Source organism: Amphiura filiformis, chromosome 3 (assembly GCF_039555335.1).
Source record: "Amphiura filiformis chromosome 3, Afil_fr2py, whole genome shotgun sequence".
Taxonomy (NCBI): Eukaryota; Metazoa; Echinodermata; class Ophiuroidea; order Amphilepidida; family Amphiuridae; genus Amphiura; species Amphiura filiformis.
This window is the reverse complement of record NC_092630.1, coordinates 3,023,863-3,043,207: the sequence shown is the minus strand read 5'-3', so window position 1 is coordinate 3,043,207 and position 19,345 is coordinate 3,023,863. Positions and strand designations below refer to the sequence as shown.

Genomic DNA, 19,345 nt, shown 5'->3' with positions numbered 1-19,345 from the left:
ATTAAAGCATTTTTCAAAATGTTTTAATATGAGGTTATTAAAAGACAACAAAATATTTCAACACATTCTATATCAAAAAGAGTTTTGAAAATGTTGTCAAATTAATGTTAAAAAATTATCTTTTATCAACATTATGCTAGAATGTTTTGTGGCAAATTAAAAAATTTTATTTTTACTCGCACCCTTTTGAGCAATGGGCTATTCCAGTTGAAATCCATACAACCCCTATGGAAGACATGTCTGTAATCTTGCACACAAGGGGTGTAGATTTCAAATGGAGTCACCCATTCAGGTAACCCCATTTGAAATTCATACTCCCTGTGTATTAAGGCCATATCTTCCACAAGGTGTATGGATTTTAACTGGAATAATATAGTCCAATCTGAGCAACAAATGCGTCATCTTGCATGATAGCATCACAATCGTGTATGCACAAAAACCATACATGTCAGAGAAGATAAGAATAAGCCTAAAGCTGCTTTAAAGTGTACATAAAGCTTGTAGAAATTGATTCAAAATGCTTATTTTACATTGTGGTTACTGAAAATTGACATATCAATGCAATTCCAATTTATATACATGTAAAACATGGTTATTCTTTAATCACTCAAGTCAGGCAAAACACTTTTTGTTCAATGAGAGAGAAGACGACTGCAGAAGAGAAATATGCAGTTAGGTGACGAAAAAAGAAAACCTGGTCTACGGTAGGACGGACCTTTCAAGTATGGTCGGTCGGTCTGGCTTTTTTTTTAAATGACCGAAAAATCACCAAAATCTGTAAATATTTGCAATTTGGGAAAATACAAAAAAAAAATTTGTTCCTGAAATTGTCGAAATTTTGGTCGGTATTCATTTGTACAGGAAAATTTTTTTCCCAATTTTTTAAAAATCTGGGTCGGTCGGGCCCGTATAACAGGGTTTCCTTTTTTCGTCGCCTTATATATATATATATTGGAATAGTAGTAACTTCTTTTTGGCATGCTGCTTGGCTGCGATCCTCAAATTTCCCTCCCAAATCATTTTCTTGTTATGTGCAGTCAATTAACGAGTAGCAGACTGGCTGGTTGTCTGGCTGGCTGACTTGTGTAACTGATACCAGAATTATCTTGGCACTGTGAAATCAAAAGTTGAACAAAAACATGATATTAATAGGTCTATTTGCATAATAATGGCTTTGAGTATGACAAGAATTTTTAAAGACAAACGCTGTGGGACGTGTGCGCACATATTGAATGTTCCAACTTCACTTTCAAAAACGGCATGTCTTAAAATAAAGAAAAGTATGAATTGTAAAAGTAAAAATCTTGTTTATGTTATGACATGTAATGGTTGTAATGAAAATTACATTGGGCAAACAGGGGACAAACTTTGTTCTCGCATTAGAGTTCATAAACAACAAATTCGGGATCCAAGCACTCGCCAAATCAACCTGAGTGAACATATTGATGAGTGCACGAAAAAAACCCAAAAGGAATACCCAAATTCTCTGCTGTGTCTCTATATAAAGTTCCAAATGATGACAAAGCAAAACGTCTGAACATTGAAAATCATTTGATTAATACTTATAACCCGAAATTAAATAAATATTAATTTCCATTTTTTATATATATTTTCCACGCGCATATTTTATGAAAATCTTCTTGTCATGTAGGTCACAGCGTGACACTAACGTTTGCGCGTCACTGTATGCGAACAATTTATACATGCACGCAAACGCATTTTTTATGCAGAGTGCGCCAATGTAATTATTTTGAATTTGTAATATTCGCATCTGACAATTTAATAAAGAAACTGCAGTAATGCGAAGCTCCGTTTATCTCCATTGATTTTTGATATATATACAACCTTAACCCTAACCGCCTTTTTGGCGACGGGAAGGAAAGAAGGAAAGAATAAAGAGAGAAAAGAAGGAAAGAAGTTGTTTGCTCTGGGTGGGATTCGAACCCGAGACCCCTCGCATGCCAAGCACTCGGTCGGCGACACTTTGCCACGGATCTTGGGCTTCGCTGGCCAGCAAAACCGTGCCTATGTATCACTTAGGGCGATTGCGTCATCACACCACGTGGGATGCATGCACGAACAGCGCATATATCAAGTAGTATTTTGTAGTATTCAGGAGCGTTAGGGTTAAGGAAGCCTATACTGAGTTTCGATAGTGGTAACCTAACCCTAACCGCCTAGGGGCTTTTTGGCGGACGGGAAGGGAAAGAAGGAAAGAATAAAGAGAGAAAAGAAGGAAAGAAGTTGTTTGCTCTGGGTGGGATTCGAACCGAGACCCCTTGCATGCCAAGCACTCGGTCGGCGACACTTTGCCACGGGTCTTGGGCTTCGCTGGCCAGCGAAACCGTGCCTATGTATCACTTAGGGCGATTGCGTCATCACGCCACGTGGGATGCATGCACGAACAGCGCATATATCAAGTAGTATTTTGTAGTATTCAGGAGCGTTAGGGTTAAGGGATCTGGAATGAGCGTTTTAAGCGTTTTCGACAGTATTTTTGTGGGACATGAGAGCACATCAGACATATCGAATTGCATTCTGAATACGAAGAATGTCTTTCTGATATCAAATAATTTTCATTTTTCGAAATTCACGATATAATACAAATTTTATGACAAATTATTAAAATTTGATATTTTCCACATTTTTGATATATAACACTATTATAACAGTCCTCAAAAATATCAATTTTGAATGATTTGCCATAAAATGTGTATTACATTGCGAATTTCAAAAAATCAAAATTATTTGATATCAGGAGGACATTCTTCATATTCAGAATACAATAAATACTGTCCAAACGTTCATACCCCATCCCTTAATAGCAAAGATAAAGGGGATGAACTTGTGGTCAGAGTGCCCATCTTTCTTTCTTAGTGACTATTTAATGTTACTGCGTAAAAATTGCTACACCTCATCCACAGTGATTCTGTTACCTTCCCAGCATTGAATGAACCTGATACCCACTTGTACACCTGGATGTGGAGAGGCAATAGAGGTGAAGAGCCTTGCCTACTATTAAGTGCACAAAACGTTGATGACGCCACAGGGACTCGAACCCATGACCTGAAGATACTTCACGATTACGAGTCGAAGACTTACACCGCTGTGCCACTGCACTGTAACCTTAATCATCATGTCAGAATTGCCACAATTCGTGCTCATTTGCATCTGGCAGCAGGAGCTGTCAATTTCTTCTCATGGTGGTGACATGATTGTAAGTAATGTGCATGACAATACAATTTTTTTACTGGTGTACATCGTATCACAGAATGGGGAAAGTACATAAAAATACCTGATGTAAATCAGTGCTGTACGGTGCAACCATTTTAGGCGCATTGGCGACTAGATTTTTTCTGATGCGACCAAACCTTCAATCCCTGGCGCCAATGGCGACCAACTGTTGAAGCTTTTAATCGCCAGCAAATGCAAAACATGTACATAACATAGCATTCAATAGTACAAATGTATGGCTATTATAAATAGCATTTATCATGATGTTTCGATGCGGACTTTCTGGAAAACATATAGGTCTACACTGTACATGCTGTGTATGGACTATGGAGTATGTTTGAGTGGTTGGAATACGATGAGTTGGCGAGTTGGCGCCTCAGTTTTTTTTTTTACTTGGGAGCAAAATTTGGGCGCCTAAATTTATAAAGTTAGGAGCCATTGGCTCCTCAATCAGTTTTTGCACCGTACAGCACTGATGTAAATTATGAATAATTGTAATAATCATGTCCCAAACCATCACCTTCAGCCTTCATGTAGTAACAAAATGAAAAATGTTTGGGGATATAGGTGTAAAATTGGATACAACATACCTGTGGATATATGAGATGAATTTGTGTGTGGTGATGGTGGTGGGGGGGGGGGGGTATAAACCTTTTTCCGGTGCTGTCATCAGGTGGGGGTGGGGCTGAGGGTACTCAAGTTTGGTTTGGGTAGAGATGTGCCACTGGGTGGACCCATCAACATACCAATTTTCCAAGAAATTTGGACCCATCTTTGTACCAAAAGTCGACATTTTTGGCCAAATTTAATGCAAATTGCAAACGTTTTGACAACTTTTCACAATCACACATTTTGAAAATGTTGGCAACAAAATTTGTGAAAGATGACCATCCATATAGCAAAATTGGCATAGAAAAAAAAAGAGTCATTGATATTACAAATGGCCAACAAAAAAAAAGCCTTGATTTTTGCAGGGTATGTTAGTTTATTCAAGTACTTTACAATCCTGTAAACATCTAAATCTTGGAAAACATTGAAGTCATCCTCCTCAGCAAATGTTACAATATGGCTTTTATCATTCCCAAAGTTATAGATGAGCATATCTGGAAAACATGTGGATTCAAGGAAACTCATTAATGGGAAATTTGGAATTTGGAGAAAAATGTTACCCTGCATTTTGAGATCATAAAAAGAGGAAATAAAAAAAACCAAAACAATATCAATACTTACTTCTACTTTGAAAAATCAAAGTCACCAAATGGTGAGCTATCAAACAATGGCTGGCCATCTGAGGTTGTTATTCCTTTTGTTCCGTCTGCCTTGGCTGGGGCACCAAATGGATCTGTCCAAGCATCACAAGAAATATTTGTCAAACCACCATTTTGTTTAAAAAAAGAATTATTCTCATTTTCAGTTCTATTATCGGACGAAAAGTCTGCCCAGTTTTCTGAGCTAGTGGCAACAACAACTGCCTTTTCGCCTGGTTCTTTAGCTATAATTTTCTCAGGGGCTGTTGACTGCCCTTCTGATTTAAATGGATCCTGTGTGTCTGAATTAAATGGATCCTGTGTGTCCGACTTAAATGGATCCTGTGTGTCCGACTTGAATGGATCCTGTGTGTCTGATTTGAATGGATCCTGCGAGTCTGACTTAAACGGATCCTGTGTGTCTGATTTGAATGGATCCTGTGTGTTTGACTTAAATGGATCCTGAGTGTCTGATTTAAATGGATCCTGTGTATCTGACTTAAATGGATCATGTGTGTCCGACTTAAATGGATCCTGTGTATCTGACTTAAATGGATCCTGTGTGTCCGACTTAAATGGATCCTGTGTGTCCGACTTAAATGGATCCTGTGTACCTGACTTAAATGGATCCTGTGTATCTGACTTAAATGGATCCTGTGTGTCTGAATTAAATGGATCATCTGACTTAAATGGATCCTCCGTAAAAGGATCATTGTTACGTCTAAAAGGATCGTCTGCAAACGGATCCTGGTGTTTTGGCAGCACCGCCACAGGAATTTTTGTAGCATTGGTTTTATATAATGATGGATTTGACACAGACGAAGACAAATGTGCATGATGAATATTCATGAGTGCATGGAATGATGAGTTATTAGTTGGCACAGAGCTGGATAACATTGAAGCGTCGGCAAATTCATCCTTATTATTGACACAATCGGGGGTTAGAGCACGTCCATGAGGCGGCGGCGATGATGACGTTGACAGTTTGTTACACTCCTCTAAGCTCTTATTATGTGAGTCCGATGAAACAGAATTAGACAACGTCTTATTGTTGACATGATTGGAATTTTCATGCGATGACAAAGCTGCATTTGGGATAGTCTGTGTCTCAGATGTGCTATGAAGTACGGTATTTGGACTAGAGTTATTATTTGAGGTGGACATGTTAGCGTCATTGGTAGGAGGATGCGTGTGATGATTATTGCCGTTCACAGTGACCTCATCTTTATATTCAGATAAAGGACTGTATGTAGCAAGCTTTGATGGACACGAATGAGGATTCCTGGTCATGCATGGACTAGGAGTGGAGAGTGAACTGGTGGAAGATACTGATGGAGGACCTTTAGAACTATCTGTCTCTGATTGGGATTCAAAGGAGAGAGTCGAAGTTGAGGAAGGAGGTCTGTGACGCAGAGGAATAGGTAGTAATGGTACAGTGTTACTTGGGAGTGATGGGTGGAGGTGAGATGCCATCTTTTGGGATGTAGCTTCGAGGCGTGGCGGTGGAGGTGGCGGTGAATCTTGACACTGTCCTCAATGGTTTCAATATTGAATTCAATGTTGGTGGGTAATGGTGGAGGAGGCTCTTGGGGTGATGGAAGACTGAATTCCTCCGATGAGTCATGAGCACTGTCATTAGCAGCAGCAATGTCCAATGTGAGTTTAGGTTTTAAATTACCGGAAGCTTGTTTTGTCGTCAAACCAGGTACGGTGACTTCTCCGGGTTTGGCCATCTTAAATCCAGCAAAGGGATCCTTTGCTTTTTTGCCAGATGCGTCTGTGCTTTTTGATGATCCCAACACACCAATGTCACCAAAGGGATCTGGCTTCCCCCTCGCAGGATCTCCTGGCTTTCCTGGCGGTGGCGCTGTTGATTGTGGTTGCAAAGTGAATGCATCAAAATTACCCCCACCCGCTGCAAATGGATCAGATGGGGCTTGCTGCTGCTGCGGCTGGCCACCAAACCCACCAAATCCTCCTTGTGTCTGTGCTGGTGCCGGTGCAGGTGGTCCCCACGTTGACTGGAAGGCTGTCGGAGCTGGTTGCTGATATCCACCACCACCAAATGCACCAGGGGCTTGTTGTCCTCCAAATCCTCCTCCAAAGCCAGCCCCAAATCCACCACCACCACCACCACCACCCATGCCTGCGGCACCAAACCCTGCTCCAAATGGGTTTGGAGGAGGTGGTTGAGAGGGCATAGGTGGACCGGGCGCTGCTTGTGGAGTTGGTGATGTGAATGTGTCACTGAATTCAGCAAACAGATCATCAGAGCTCTTGCTGGTAGACATTGAAGACTGAGTTGCTGGTGTCTGAAATAAGAAAGAAATCAAAAACAAATATTTATTTGATCAACCGCTACATACATTTTCTATAACTAAACAATTATTGACATACGATATGTGCTTTCTTTGACAAAACCAGAAATTAAAGTAATGGAGGCTTTAGGCGACAAACAACTCCAAACAAACCATGATTTACAGGCAGACAAATCTGTCAAGTAGGGTGCGTCAGTTGGGCATTTTTTGTTGTTGCGAATGACCTTAAATTCCCCTTCAAAATCACCAAGATCTATTTTATTCATTGTCTTTGCCTATACCCCCCCAAAAAAAAAAAAACCCTGGCTTATTTTACAAGCATACAAAAAAAAGTAATCCTGCCTTTCTACCCTTTGGGAGACATTAGCTTCTGCAGGGAAAAAGTAGAATTTGATACCCATGATTCTGGGATTTCTTAAAGGCATTCGGCAAATATCTCGGACAATGTTTTGGGACTACATGTTTTCTTACCATGTTACATGGGAACTCAACCGCATAGGGCTGTTCCAGTTGAAATTCATGCATCCCTATGGAAGACATGACCTTAATTTTCCACACAGGGAGTGTGAATTTCAAATGGAGTTAACTAAATGGGTTACTCCATTTGAAATTTACACTCCCTGTGTGGGAGATTAAGGTCATATCTTTCATAGAGGTGAATGGATTTCAACTTAAATAGCCCATTTAAAAAATTCTTCTTACACAATGAATAATCATGAATCATTCAATTCAAATGTTGATTTCAATCATGTCAAATGCTATTATACTATATACTTAAATCAAAACATTTTGTTCCACACATTTATTTTTACCTTTCTTTATGAAAATTATTTTATATTGACAAATATTATTATTATTTGTGGCAAATACATGGCTGACAACGGATATGTGTTCCAAATAGCCGATTAAAAAACATGTATACTTTGTCTGACCAGATATTATTACCTTCTACAGTATGGTCACTGAGATTTTACAAAATGAGGTTCAAATACAATCAAACACTATTTTCAAGGGGGATCACTAATTCATATTGATAGGGTGTGTTTTATGGCCATCAAGACCCTCAGTCTATGCCTTTTTGGCAGATCTCAAGACACCCACCAGAAAGCTTTAGTTCTTCAGTCACACAGTCCAGCATGCTCCAATTACTCAAAACCCCTTTTCAAAATAATAATAATAGCGCAAAGACTTTGTGCATTTTCAGTTCACAATTTGTCATTTGCATTCAATGTTGACATTTTACATTTTCTTAATGTTTTCATTTTTTATTATCTGTGTGTATATCATTATCATTTTCTTCACAAAATGCACATTGTTTAATCTGTCATAAAAAGGAATGTCTCTGAAACATCCTTTTTGTAAGTATTAAATAAACATTAGGCACAGACCCATGGCCATGTGCACTTTTGATATTTCCTTGTTATCTTAACATAAACATTCAAGAATCCTATGCTTTATAAACATTTAGAGGTATTTGGCTAACAAACCATAACAAGAGCTTCTCTTTCAACATTTAGGCCTAAAAAAATTGGCGTAACCCGACCTACCCTAAAAATAGGCCTGTCCCTAGACTTTTTTTCTTATATTTTTGCAAAAATGCAACAAAAAAAATTTGAAATTGAAATTAAAAATTTTTTTTTTAAAAAGTTCCAATTTACAGCTTAAAATGTGTGTAAAAAAAATTGCCGACCGACCTACCCTACTGGTTTTTTTATGTTACGCCAATCAAACAATTTTTTTTAGGCTTTATCAAAGTACATTTCATAACAAGAAAGGTTTGTTTCTCTTTCAACATTTATCAAAGTACATTTCACCAGAATGTTTGTTTCTCTTTCAATGTTTGTCAAAGTACATTTCACCCAAACGTTCACCGGTGGATCCAGGGTTGTTTCCCCCCCAGGTGCTGTAAAGTTAGTGACCAAAAGGGGGTCCTGGGGATTCGGGGTTGCAAGGGCAGCGCCTTACCTAGGTAAATTCTGCATTTCTGAACTCGATTCGCGCGATTTGGTGCACACATTTTTGAGAGTCATACCCCCGGGTGCTGCAGCCACCAAAGCACCCCCCTGGATCCGTGCAGGGAATGTTTGTTTCTCTTTCAACATTTTTATCAAAGTACATTTCACGCAGACCCAGCAGGTAAACATGCACCAAGCACTATAAATAACCACAAGACATGCGGCAACATTGTAGCTCAATAGAAGCAAGCTAAATTGGTATAATCTTATCTTGTAGCAAGTCCCTTAGTGCAATCAAATTTCCACTCAATTAGGTTCAGCATCCTTCCCTCTGCATACCACACCCTGGCTGCTCCATGCACACAATACCTTCTGCACCATCCAGGGTTACAGCTTGCAAATTCTTAGTGCTGAGTGGGTGTATGGGGGAAACATGACATATTTGGCTACAATTTACCTAAAATGTTCATTTTTTACTAATTTAGTAAAATAATGTGTTTTTTGACACAAGCTTGACTTGAGTGGTGTGTGCACTGAAATGACTGACTGCTGATGAGTGGATGACATGAGTTTTGGTCTCTGCCACCCAAGGCATTAGCCAGAGGGGTGTCTTTAGGGTGTCCAAAATGGTCAAAAATACCTTATTCTACAAAATCAGAGTGTCCACTTCCTATTCACTCCATTATAAAAATCAGAATTTTAGGGTGTCCAAATTGACACCTGGACACCCTTCTGGCTAATGCATTGCTGCTGACTATCAACACCCACTATAGGCCTATATAGTTCCGGCTGCAGCACCAAGGGTTTCTTTAATGTTGCGTGCAGAGAATTTCTGTAAGAAATACTTATACTACAACAACTACAACAAGTCCATGAAATAATCAATCAGTATGGGTAGGCCAGTTTAACCATAAATAATTTATATTCAATACTATACCCCCAACTCCCTCAAGGTGGTTCTGTCGGAAGTACCCTATGTGTTGCCTGCCCCACCCTGATGAAGATGTTTTAGTGTGTAGTGATGTTAATGTAATACTAAAACAGCTCAAGTACCTCTTAGATTTGTTATGTTGTATTTCTTCTTTTGCCTGAGTTACACATTTAGTAGATGTATTAAGGTATCCTCTGTTCTTCTGTGAGGCCCAGGGCAATATCTAAATCCCAGTATTCAGTAAGCAGGGTACTGAATTCAACTGCTTCAATCACTTGTTCAAATTGGAGTAAAATGAGAGCTAACGAGGCAGATCTGAGATTTGCTATTTGTAAGGGATAAGGGATATTTTCTTTATTTGAACAATTTAGTGCTATTTATTTATTTATTTATTTATATATTTATTATGCTTCATCACTGGCTCTTATACAATTACAAAGACAAATATATTATATATAAATATTGCACATACTAATCAAGACAAAGTAAATAGAATAAAATGCCAGCGAAAAGAATGGGACAAACAGGTGCAAAATCACCTCTAGGACCATCCCACCTTTCGATTTTTGAAAACAATTTATGGAAAAAAAACACCATCACAGCCCCATCCCAAATTAAATAAGCCTGCAATTCGAGCATCTGCAGTAAGAGCTCCATGAGCATGTATTCAAAGAACAAAAATTTTGAGTAAAATGAGAATTCAAAAATTCAACCACCCCGGATTTGAAGGAAGAAAAGGAACCGGCTGTCCTAGTTGTAGACAAGGGCAGCCGATTCCAAAGCTGCTGTTTCATGTTGAAAACTTCCAAAACTATTTGCAACCTACACATTACACTAATAGATGTTTGACATTAATCCTAAATGCCTAATTTTAATTAGATATTATCTGTAATATCCTGGATAATGTAAAAGAAACATTAATGATTACCAGGAAACTTCCCTATTCTCATCCATTAACTTCTATATAAAACATATCCTGCCCATGTTGTTGATTTTCGTCCAAATTCACATGGGTAATCTAAAAATGCTAGACTTTGTAACATTTAATTGGTTTTTTAGTCACTTTCAAACATTAGACTGACAAACAAACAAATAAACAAACAAAAAAAGGTACAGAAATTTGAAAGCAATTCAGAGAATTAGCATCAGTCAATCATTAGTAACTCTTAAGCTCCATGCATGGCTACATGAGGCCTGAGTGTGTGGGAAAAGATACTCAATTTTAATTTTGACTGGGCGACTTCAGAAGTGGGTCGTTAAGAACTGGATGGTATGGAGTTCAAAGAACTAACTGAGGCATGTATAAAGCTAGGAAAGCTGGAATGTTGTACACACAATTCATACTCTTAAAAACATTGGCAACCCACCCCATTCCAACTCAGCCAGCAAACTGATCCCTACGAAAATGTTGTGCAATAATATGCACTAAAGATTGCCTAATTTTGCTGTAAATCTTTCAATTTTATAAGGATGTGTTGCCTTTGGCATTAAGCATTATTAAAGTTGACATAAAGCTGTTCTCTATAGCCAATGCAAATCAATCCTACATGTTTTATTTTCAACACAAACCACATTATTTGTTAAATCAAAAACTTGTGAGACATAATCAAGTAATATGATAAGGAGATCTTAAGTATTCAAGTTTCCTCTTTTGAATGTCTTGTTTCTAATTTTATAAATACACTTCCTTGTAAAGCCCTGGCATGTTTAATATTTGGAACATCAGATAGCATCCAGACAGTGCAAATTGAAGTGAACCAATTCTTTACTACATAGATGCAGATCTTAAATAATACATAGGGCCTACACATTGGAACAAATTCAAAGATCATGTAATTCCTGTCCCCACCTACTTCTTTTAAAAGCACCGTCTTTTGTTTGTAACTACTTGCCATGACTTCAAATACAATTTTCTCCAAGTTAGAATCACTTAAAGACCCAAAGTATTGAGTTTGTGGCAGTTTACCAGGGATCATTTTATGGCCCATTATATGGTTGAGGCATTTGCGCATATGTAATTCGAGTGGATAGTTTTTCAAAAGAAATCTTTAGACATGGGTGCTGCTTTGTGCCAAAAAATCCCTAGATGCAGTCTTTTTTGAAAATTATTCCATGCTATGTGTAAAAAAACCAGTAAATTTACTATTTGGAGGCTCAACATCTTCTTTTTGTATGCAGTGCAAGAAGAAATCAGGTACTACAATGTAAAATTGATAAAAAATGAACCGATTTGAACCAAAATCTGCAGATGAGTCCCTATTTTTGACAAAATTAATGTTAGAAATTGAGCTTGGGTTTTGCAAATCATGGTGGACATGGCTTTTAAAAAATAATTCAAGTACAATTACATTTAATAAGTCCTTTCTGGATAAGAAATATGTGTATCTTATAAATTAACCTCTTATTATCTGACATTTAGTGATTATAGCAGATATTTGGCAGACTTTCCTTTTTTGACACTATGCTTAAAATGTAAGTTTGGGTGAATAGGAGTTGACAGGTTTGGTGTTACACACCAACACCCACATACCCATCCTGTATGAAGGTTGGCTTATAGGAAGCCACTCTCTAGTATTTTGGTTGCTAAGCTGGTTCAGAGGCACTGTGACTTCACAGACTCCTCTGAATTCAGAGACCCAGTGAAATCACATAACCGGGTCTGTGATTTAGCATACTTTCACTGGTTTCAATTTTGGCAGCAAATAAAACACTAAGGCAGTCTGTTTGGTACATTAGAGAGTTAATGAGCTTTTTAGCTTCAATTCATCTGTGCAAATTAAAATTCTATCAGTGCAATGTTTTTTAAGCAGAGCGAAATGATGCAATAAAGCAGAAATATCACATGAGGACCAAATAGTGTACATTTTGTGGTGAAGACCTGAAATTGAAAGTATATTGTTTTCAAGAAGGAATTACGAGGAACACAAGGGAGGAAAAGCAACAGCATTATTGGAATTATTCTCAGTTTTCCCTGATGTAAATGGGCTATCCCATTAGAAATCAACATCCCCGTGTGGAAGATTTCGCTCAATTCTTCCACAGAGGGAATAATGGTTTCAAATAGAATACACATTTGGAGAACTTCCATTTGAAATACTCACTCCGATTTTGGAAGATAAAGGTAAAGCCATATACAGGGGGAGTATGCATTATAAAATAATTAACTCTAGCCAATTCCATTTGAAAAACAAACTCCCTCTGTGGAAGATGTTTCTTCAATCTTCCACAGGGATATGACAGATTTCAAAGGGAACAGCCCAATATACCGTATTGGTCCGAGTATAGTCCCACCCGTTTTTTAGGTGAAATTTTTCACAATTGAGGGGTGGGATTATACTCAAATTTAATTTTTTTTTTTTTTTTTTTCCAGTTTTGGAGTGTCCCTGGACCTAGACCTAAATGCTAGGATCATTCATGGTTGACCTTTAATATGAAAATTGATAATTTGTTTTCATGTCATACTCAATTAATGATATCAAAATGCATTGAAATTCAATGGGGGGTGGGACTATACTCGGACGTGGGACTATACTCGGACGAATACGGTAATCAGTTCCTGACAATGACCAATAAAATGACTTACTGTTTGGACACTGAAGAGATCTACTGATCCCTGTGATGTGTTAGAAGCCGGTGGAGGAGGAGCTGCCCTTGATGCTGCTGGTGCCGGTGCTGCTGCTGCTGGTGCAAATGGATCTCCAGCTGTGAAAGGATTATCTGCTGTATTCTTGGATGGTAGCGCATCAAAGGCCAAGTCAAAGTCTGACATATTACTGATGCCCTATAAACAAACAAACAAACAAATTGTTGGTTAGACAAAGATTGGATGACGTATTGCTACAACTTTCTGGGAACAAAAATTAGGGCCTACAGACAGAGTTTACATCACAAAATGTGATCTATGTGACTCTGTATTGAGAATAAAAATACCTTTTAGAAAGGAATGCGGCAGCCCAGTGTCTCGTCTCAAGTTGAGAGTAACGCCATGTTGGATTTTGTAGTGGTAGACTCGAATCAGTGCGTTTAACACGGTTGCGTCAATAGCGTACGGACAAATCCCCCTTCTACACATGTGTATATGCCCCGTGGGATAAGGTTAGCACGCACAATTTGAATCTGCCATTACAAAATCCAACATGGTGTTACTCTCAACTTGAGACAAGACACAGTCTATAGTCTGTCTATTCTGAAGTACAAAGTACTGACGCGGACGCACACAGTGTGCCGACTTTGAAGGCACGCATACCTGCAGCAGAGACGCATCACTGCGCACTGTTTATGCGCTGTATACGCGTGCGTTGTCACTTTGTACTTCAGAGTGGACAAACTGTTACTTTTTGAAGTCATTGCATTAAATAATGGAGGAGATAAAGTTAAGATATTTATTACATCTGGAAAATATGCAGAATTGGTCTGCACTCTGCAGACTACTAAAATACCTAGTTTCTCTGGCTCTGACATAGACATATAAATCCATTGGGATGATAAAGTAACAGCAAACCAACAAATTCAGCCAACATTGCTCTTGATAGTTTGGTTATTTTCAGCACTTTACATTTTATCATCTCAAATCTGACTTCCTAGTTTCAAGTATCACCGACTTAACCCAACCCAAACAGTCTGCACCCTTGGATAATTCAACCTCTTTTCCCTGGCATTCAGGGTGTCCCAATAAAAACAGCCACAACAACTTTCTTTATTTTATAACTTGTAGTTTTTTGGGCAGTACAAAGGGAGACACATTCGTTCACCCCCAAATTTGAGATTTTTGATACTCATACAACAGGGGTCTCAACTGGCAGTCCGTGGGCCATATCCGGCTAGCCGACTAGTATGGTTGGCCTTTGAACACCTCTGAAATGTACAGTAGGAAACCAAAGTGTATTTCAGGTGGTGTATGACGTGCAGTCCCTAAATTCAGTAAATTTTCATCGTCAACCGTGTAATTGAATGGGATTATTTTGAAATTTTAAAACGCTTGAAATATCACAAACAAATAGGCCTATGTTGATAAATAATATAAATACAAGCTAAAACCGTTGGGGTTCGATAATGAACCCCACAAAACTAACCGAGTATATGGAAAATGCCATACGGCCGGGCGGTTTCACGAGTTGCCGGCTCGATCATGTCATCCGCCGCCTGGTGTATTTGGCCTTCAATCACAAATCTTTGGAATGATTTTGGCATTCCGTGTGACCCCAGAGCAAATATAGAGGCCGGTCGAGTGCAGATACGTCGGAACACGCTTTTCAATACGGAATAAATGATAACCTCATCGTGACATCATCCAAGCAGCAAAGTTCATTTCCCATTGAAAAAGCGTTATCCGATGGATCTGCAGTCGACCATTCTGTATAGAACCCTTGCACTAAGATGACAAAATAGAACTTTTTAATATTTAATAATAGGAATTTTGTAACAATAAAACAAAGGAAGGGTTCAAAATATAGCTTGAAGTCTGCCATTTTTATGGACACTCTGTACTATGTAGTATATGAAATCTTGTACATGGATTAGGCATACATTGATATGTAAGTAAAATGTCCCCTTCTTAATACCAAGACCTGTTAACAGCGGCTAACAGATGGACATAAATATAATGGGTGGGTTGTTGGCTGCAATTGTTAAGATTGGAGTCACCCCATTTGAAATTCACACCCCCTGTGTAAAAGATTAAGATCATATCTTCCATAGGGGTGTATGGATTTCAACAGGAATAGCCCAATAAAAGTAATCTATAATAACAAGGTTCCTTTTATGCATTAACCATCACGTATCCGCACACGAAATCAAGCGTGTGCATAGGGCCTTGTGCGAAATAATACACTCTGTATAGTTAGCTGTATGCTTAATTTGTAAAATCTGCAAAATATTATACATTGTGTCCAACATACAGCACCTTTGAACTGAGACCAACTCAATGTGCCTGAAGCAGGGTGGGCAAAAAATGGTAGCCTGAATCGCAGGTCAAATAATTGAAAAAAAATCATACAATATTTCTCTTAACCATTGGTTTCTACGGGACTGGAAACTACCAGGAGTCGTTGAGCCAATGTTAAAAGTCTCCCAATTTTTTTCTTAACCATTAGTTTCTATGGGACAGGAAATTGTCAAAAGTCACAGGTAAAATCTTTAAAAGTCACCCAATTTGGCTACCAAATCGCTAGTTTGGCAACTCGATATGCCTAAGACAGATAACCAGATTTGTTCATCTTGAATGCCTTAACAATCTATATTTGGAACAAAACATGTTATTTCTGTGCCTATATGTTATGTCAAGATTATAACAACGTTTTCTATTTCATTATTGGCCTCCTAATTTTAACCTCACTCCAAATATAGATGTTTTAATCTGTATCTAACGTGAGTTGAGAATGAGAAAGGCTTTGGGCCTAACATGAAGATTGATGGTACCAGTGTGTGGTAGTAATAGGAGGATTCAATATGCAGGTGAATTCACTGAGATAACAGTAACACACAGGGCTTATATATGGATACCAACTTTAAAAAACATGTAACCTTTAAAGGTGCAATTAATATGAAGATTGACTGTACCTATTCGTGAAGGCAGTGACATTCAGTAGGAAGAGTCAAAGTGCAGGAAAACACAAGGCTTTAAAAATCATTACCAAATGACAACATAAACTGGCCTCAAAAAGAAACTTATATTTTTCACAAGGTCATATCTTAAAATCCTCTCCATAAAATGAACAAAAATTGCACACAGGATTACTTCAATACTCTACTCTAAACACATGTCAGTAACCAAGCAGTTGTCCAACTGACACAACATCAAAATGCACTGACATGAAACACCTTTCTGGACCAAAATTCACATCCCGACAGATTTCCTTTTTTGGTTTCCAATTATTCGCATGTGAATGTGGTCCCGGAAGCTGTTCCGTGTCAGTGCATTTTACTGTTGTGTCAGTTGGACAACTGCTTGGTTACTGACCTGTGTGTAATTTTTGTTCATGCACAGGCGAATAATTGGAACCCAACAAAAGAAATCTGTTGGGATGTGAATTTTGGTCCAGGAAGGTGTTCCATGTCATTGCATTTTGCTGTTGTGTCAGTTGGACAACTGCTTGGTTACTGACATGTGTTTAGAGTAGAGTATTGAAGTAATCCTGTGTGCAATTTTATTCATTTTATGGAGAGGATTTTAAGATATGACCTTGTGAAATAATATAAGTTTCTTTTTGAAGCCAGTTTATTAGCACCTGTAGAACTAGGAGAAAGGTAGGGTGGTTATTTCTCCTATGTGTGTGTGATGCAGTCAGTTGGGTCCTATCTGTATGATAGGCTACATACTGTAAAAGTGGAAATTTAAAAACAAGGGAAACAGTTCAAAATTGGCAAAGTGGCTTTGCCAATTTTGAACTGTTTCCCTTGTTTTTAAATGTGTGAATCTGAGTTTCCTTACATTGACCTATATACAAAAGGAATAATTTTGTGTAGTTAATTTCAGGATAGCAGCTGGAAATGCGAATTGCGCAAAAATAAATGTAGCGGAAAAACTTGCACTTTTACAGTAATGACAAATTGATAATGACAACACAAGTCAATGAGACACCTGTTACTGCTAGTCATAATTGACTTCCTAATATAACACACATCATATCTTGATATATGTGATGCGATCAAGCAAAATCAGTCGCAACTCAGAAATATTAAATTTTCAGTTTCTTATAGGATATAGTAACAAACATTTGCAAAGCTGCATTTTGCCGAAAACCCCATTGCAATTGAACAACCAGTTCCAAAGATATGAGCAATTAAAGAGTTTCCAAAACAACAGGAAATATTTCCTTTGTTTGGCTATATCTCAAAATCAATATTTCCGAGTCCGACTGATTTTGCTTGATCGCATCACATATGTATACTGTTAAAGTAGAAATTTTGAACTGTTTCCCTTGCTTTTAAATTTGCGAATCTGAGTTTCCTCATACACAAAAGGATTATATTTGCGTTGTTATTTTCAGGGTAGCAGCTTGGAATGCGCAAAGCGGGAAAGTATATGTTGCGCAAACATTTCCACTTTTACGGTATTGATAATGACAACACAATTCAATGAGACACCTGTTACTGCTTGTCATAATTGACTTCCTAATGTACAACACACATCATATTTGGATATGAAAACTGAAATTCTATAGTTTTCTATTTTATGAATAATTTCAAATGTTGATGTGTATCATTTTTTAAATAGAGGTGACCGAAAAGTTCGAAAAAATGCGGATGAAAGACTCAAGGCACTCCATCATTACTGCAAAACTAGAATAAATATATATACAAGTTTACAACCACTATTTTATGGTGATTGTGATTGACAAATACAACCGACAGATGACTGAATCATTTATGAACAAAATGCTATACTGACACAATTCCTGGAACAACATAAGAAGAGTGGTTTAGTGGTTGCCATCCCAACCACAATCCTAAGCCTACCTTCATCCTAACCATAATCCTATTTAAGTTAACTAACCTATTTTAATTCTAACCTATTTTAATATCTAACCTATTTTTATTCTAACAATACATATATTTTAAAAAGTGAATTTTTCAATCTAAATTAAAAAGATATAGTGAAATGAGTGTTAAGTCGCAAACAAAGAACATCAACTTGACAATTGGAACGTCTCAAAACTCCCAGCTTGCCTTTCATGGGAGCAAGTCACATATGTGACATGATCTGGTTCATGGAGGCTCAAGGTGGCAAATTTGAAATTAATATAAAGGGGAAAATATGGACTAAAAAATAGTAAAATACATAAGAAAATCACAAAACTTCAGAACTTAAGAACCAAGTATGAAAGACCTTTGATGTTTTCAGTATATGATAGCCTAAAATGCTTGTATTTAATGTAATAATTATAGTAACTCATTTGTCAAAAATGCCCACTTTTGCCTCCTTATATTGACCAGATCGTGTCATATATGAACTGAAAAATTCACTTGTTTTTTTATATTCCCCAATTTCTTACAAAAAAATCAATATTAAAAATACCTGTACCCTTTTTTCTGCCATTATTGAGTTAATCGTAGGTTTACATTTTTAATGGCTTGAATTACTTTTGTTTGATGTAATCGGAAACTGAACTCTTTTCATGGCGGTTACTAAAATGGACAGCAACTCCAAGCAGCTGACCTGTTGTGGTGGCTCATAGACCCTGGAAGAAATATTCTTTTTTATGGGGGGGCTGTATAGCTGCCTGTTGCAATAATGGTTGAATGGGCAGCTACAGAAAAAGATTTGTTTTAGAATATCTGAGCATCAAGTACCGAATATCCCACTTTTGCAAGAGAATATATCATGATCAAATGTGCGGCTATAGCTGCCTCCCGCATGGAAAGGGTTTAACTACTGCTTTCTTGTAACCATTCACAATCAGCCTTTTGTTTTAGAATATCGGAGTATCAAACACCAACTATTCCATTTTGGCTTGAAAACTTATCACTAAACAATAACATGTACAAAGGCCCCATTCAACTAAATAAATTGAAGGGAAATGTGTGACACACAGGTACTCATTTATTAGGAGTAATCCCATCAACTAATTCTAGTATCAATTGAATTGTGTGACCCTCACTACCATCTCAAACAACCCATTCCAACAATTCTTTAACCCCAATATGTGTATGCAATCATAC

At 37.7% G+C, this 19,345-nt stretch overlaps 1 protein-coding gene across 1 annotated transcript in view; it reads right to left on the bottom strand.

Annotated features, from left to right (window-relative positions):
• Positions 1 to 745: 745 nt before the first annotated feature.
• Positions 746 to 19,345, bottom strand: part of LOC140147874 (uncharacterized) — a 97,881-nt gene continuing 79,281 nt past the window's right edge. Inside the window, 4 exon segments of the mRNA XM_072169651.1 lie at positions 746 to 1,112; positions 4,465 to 5,891; positions 5,894 to 6,793; positions 13,269 to 13,466. Coding sequence (XP_072025752.1) covers positions 4,467 to 5,891; positions 5,894 to 6,793; positions 13,269 to 13,466 — 2,523 coding nt within the window. The 3' untranslated portion in view covers positions 746 to 1,112; positions 4,465 to 4,466.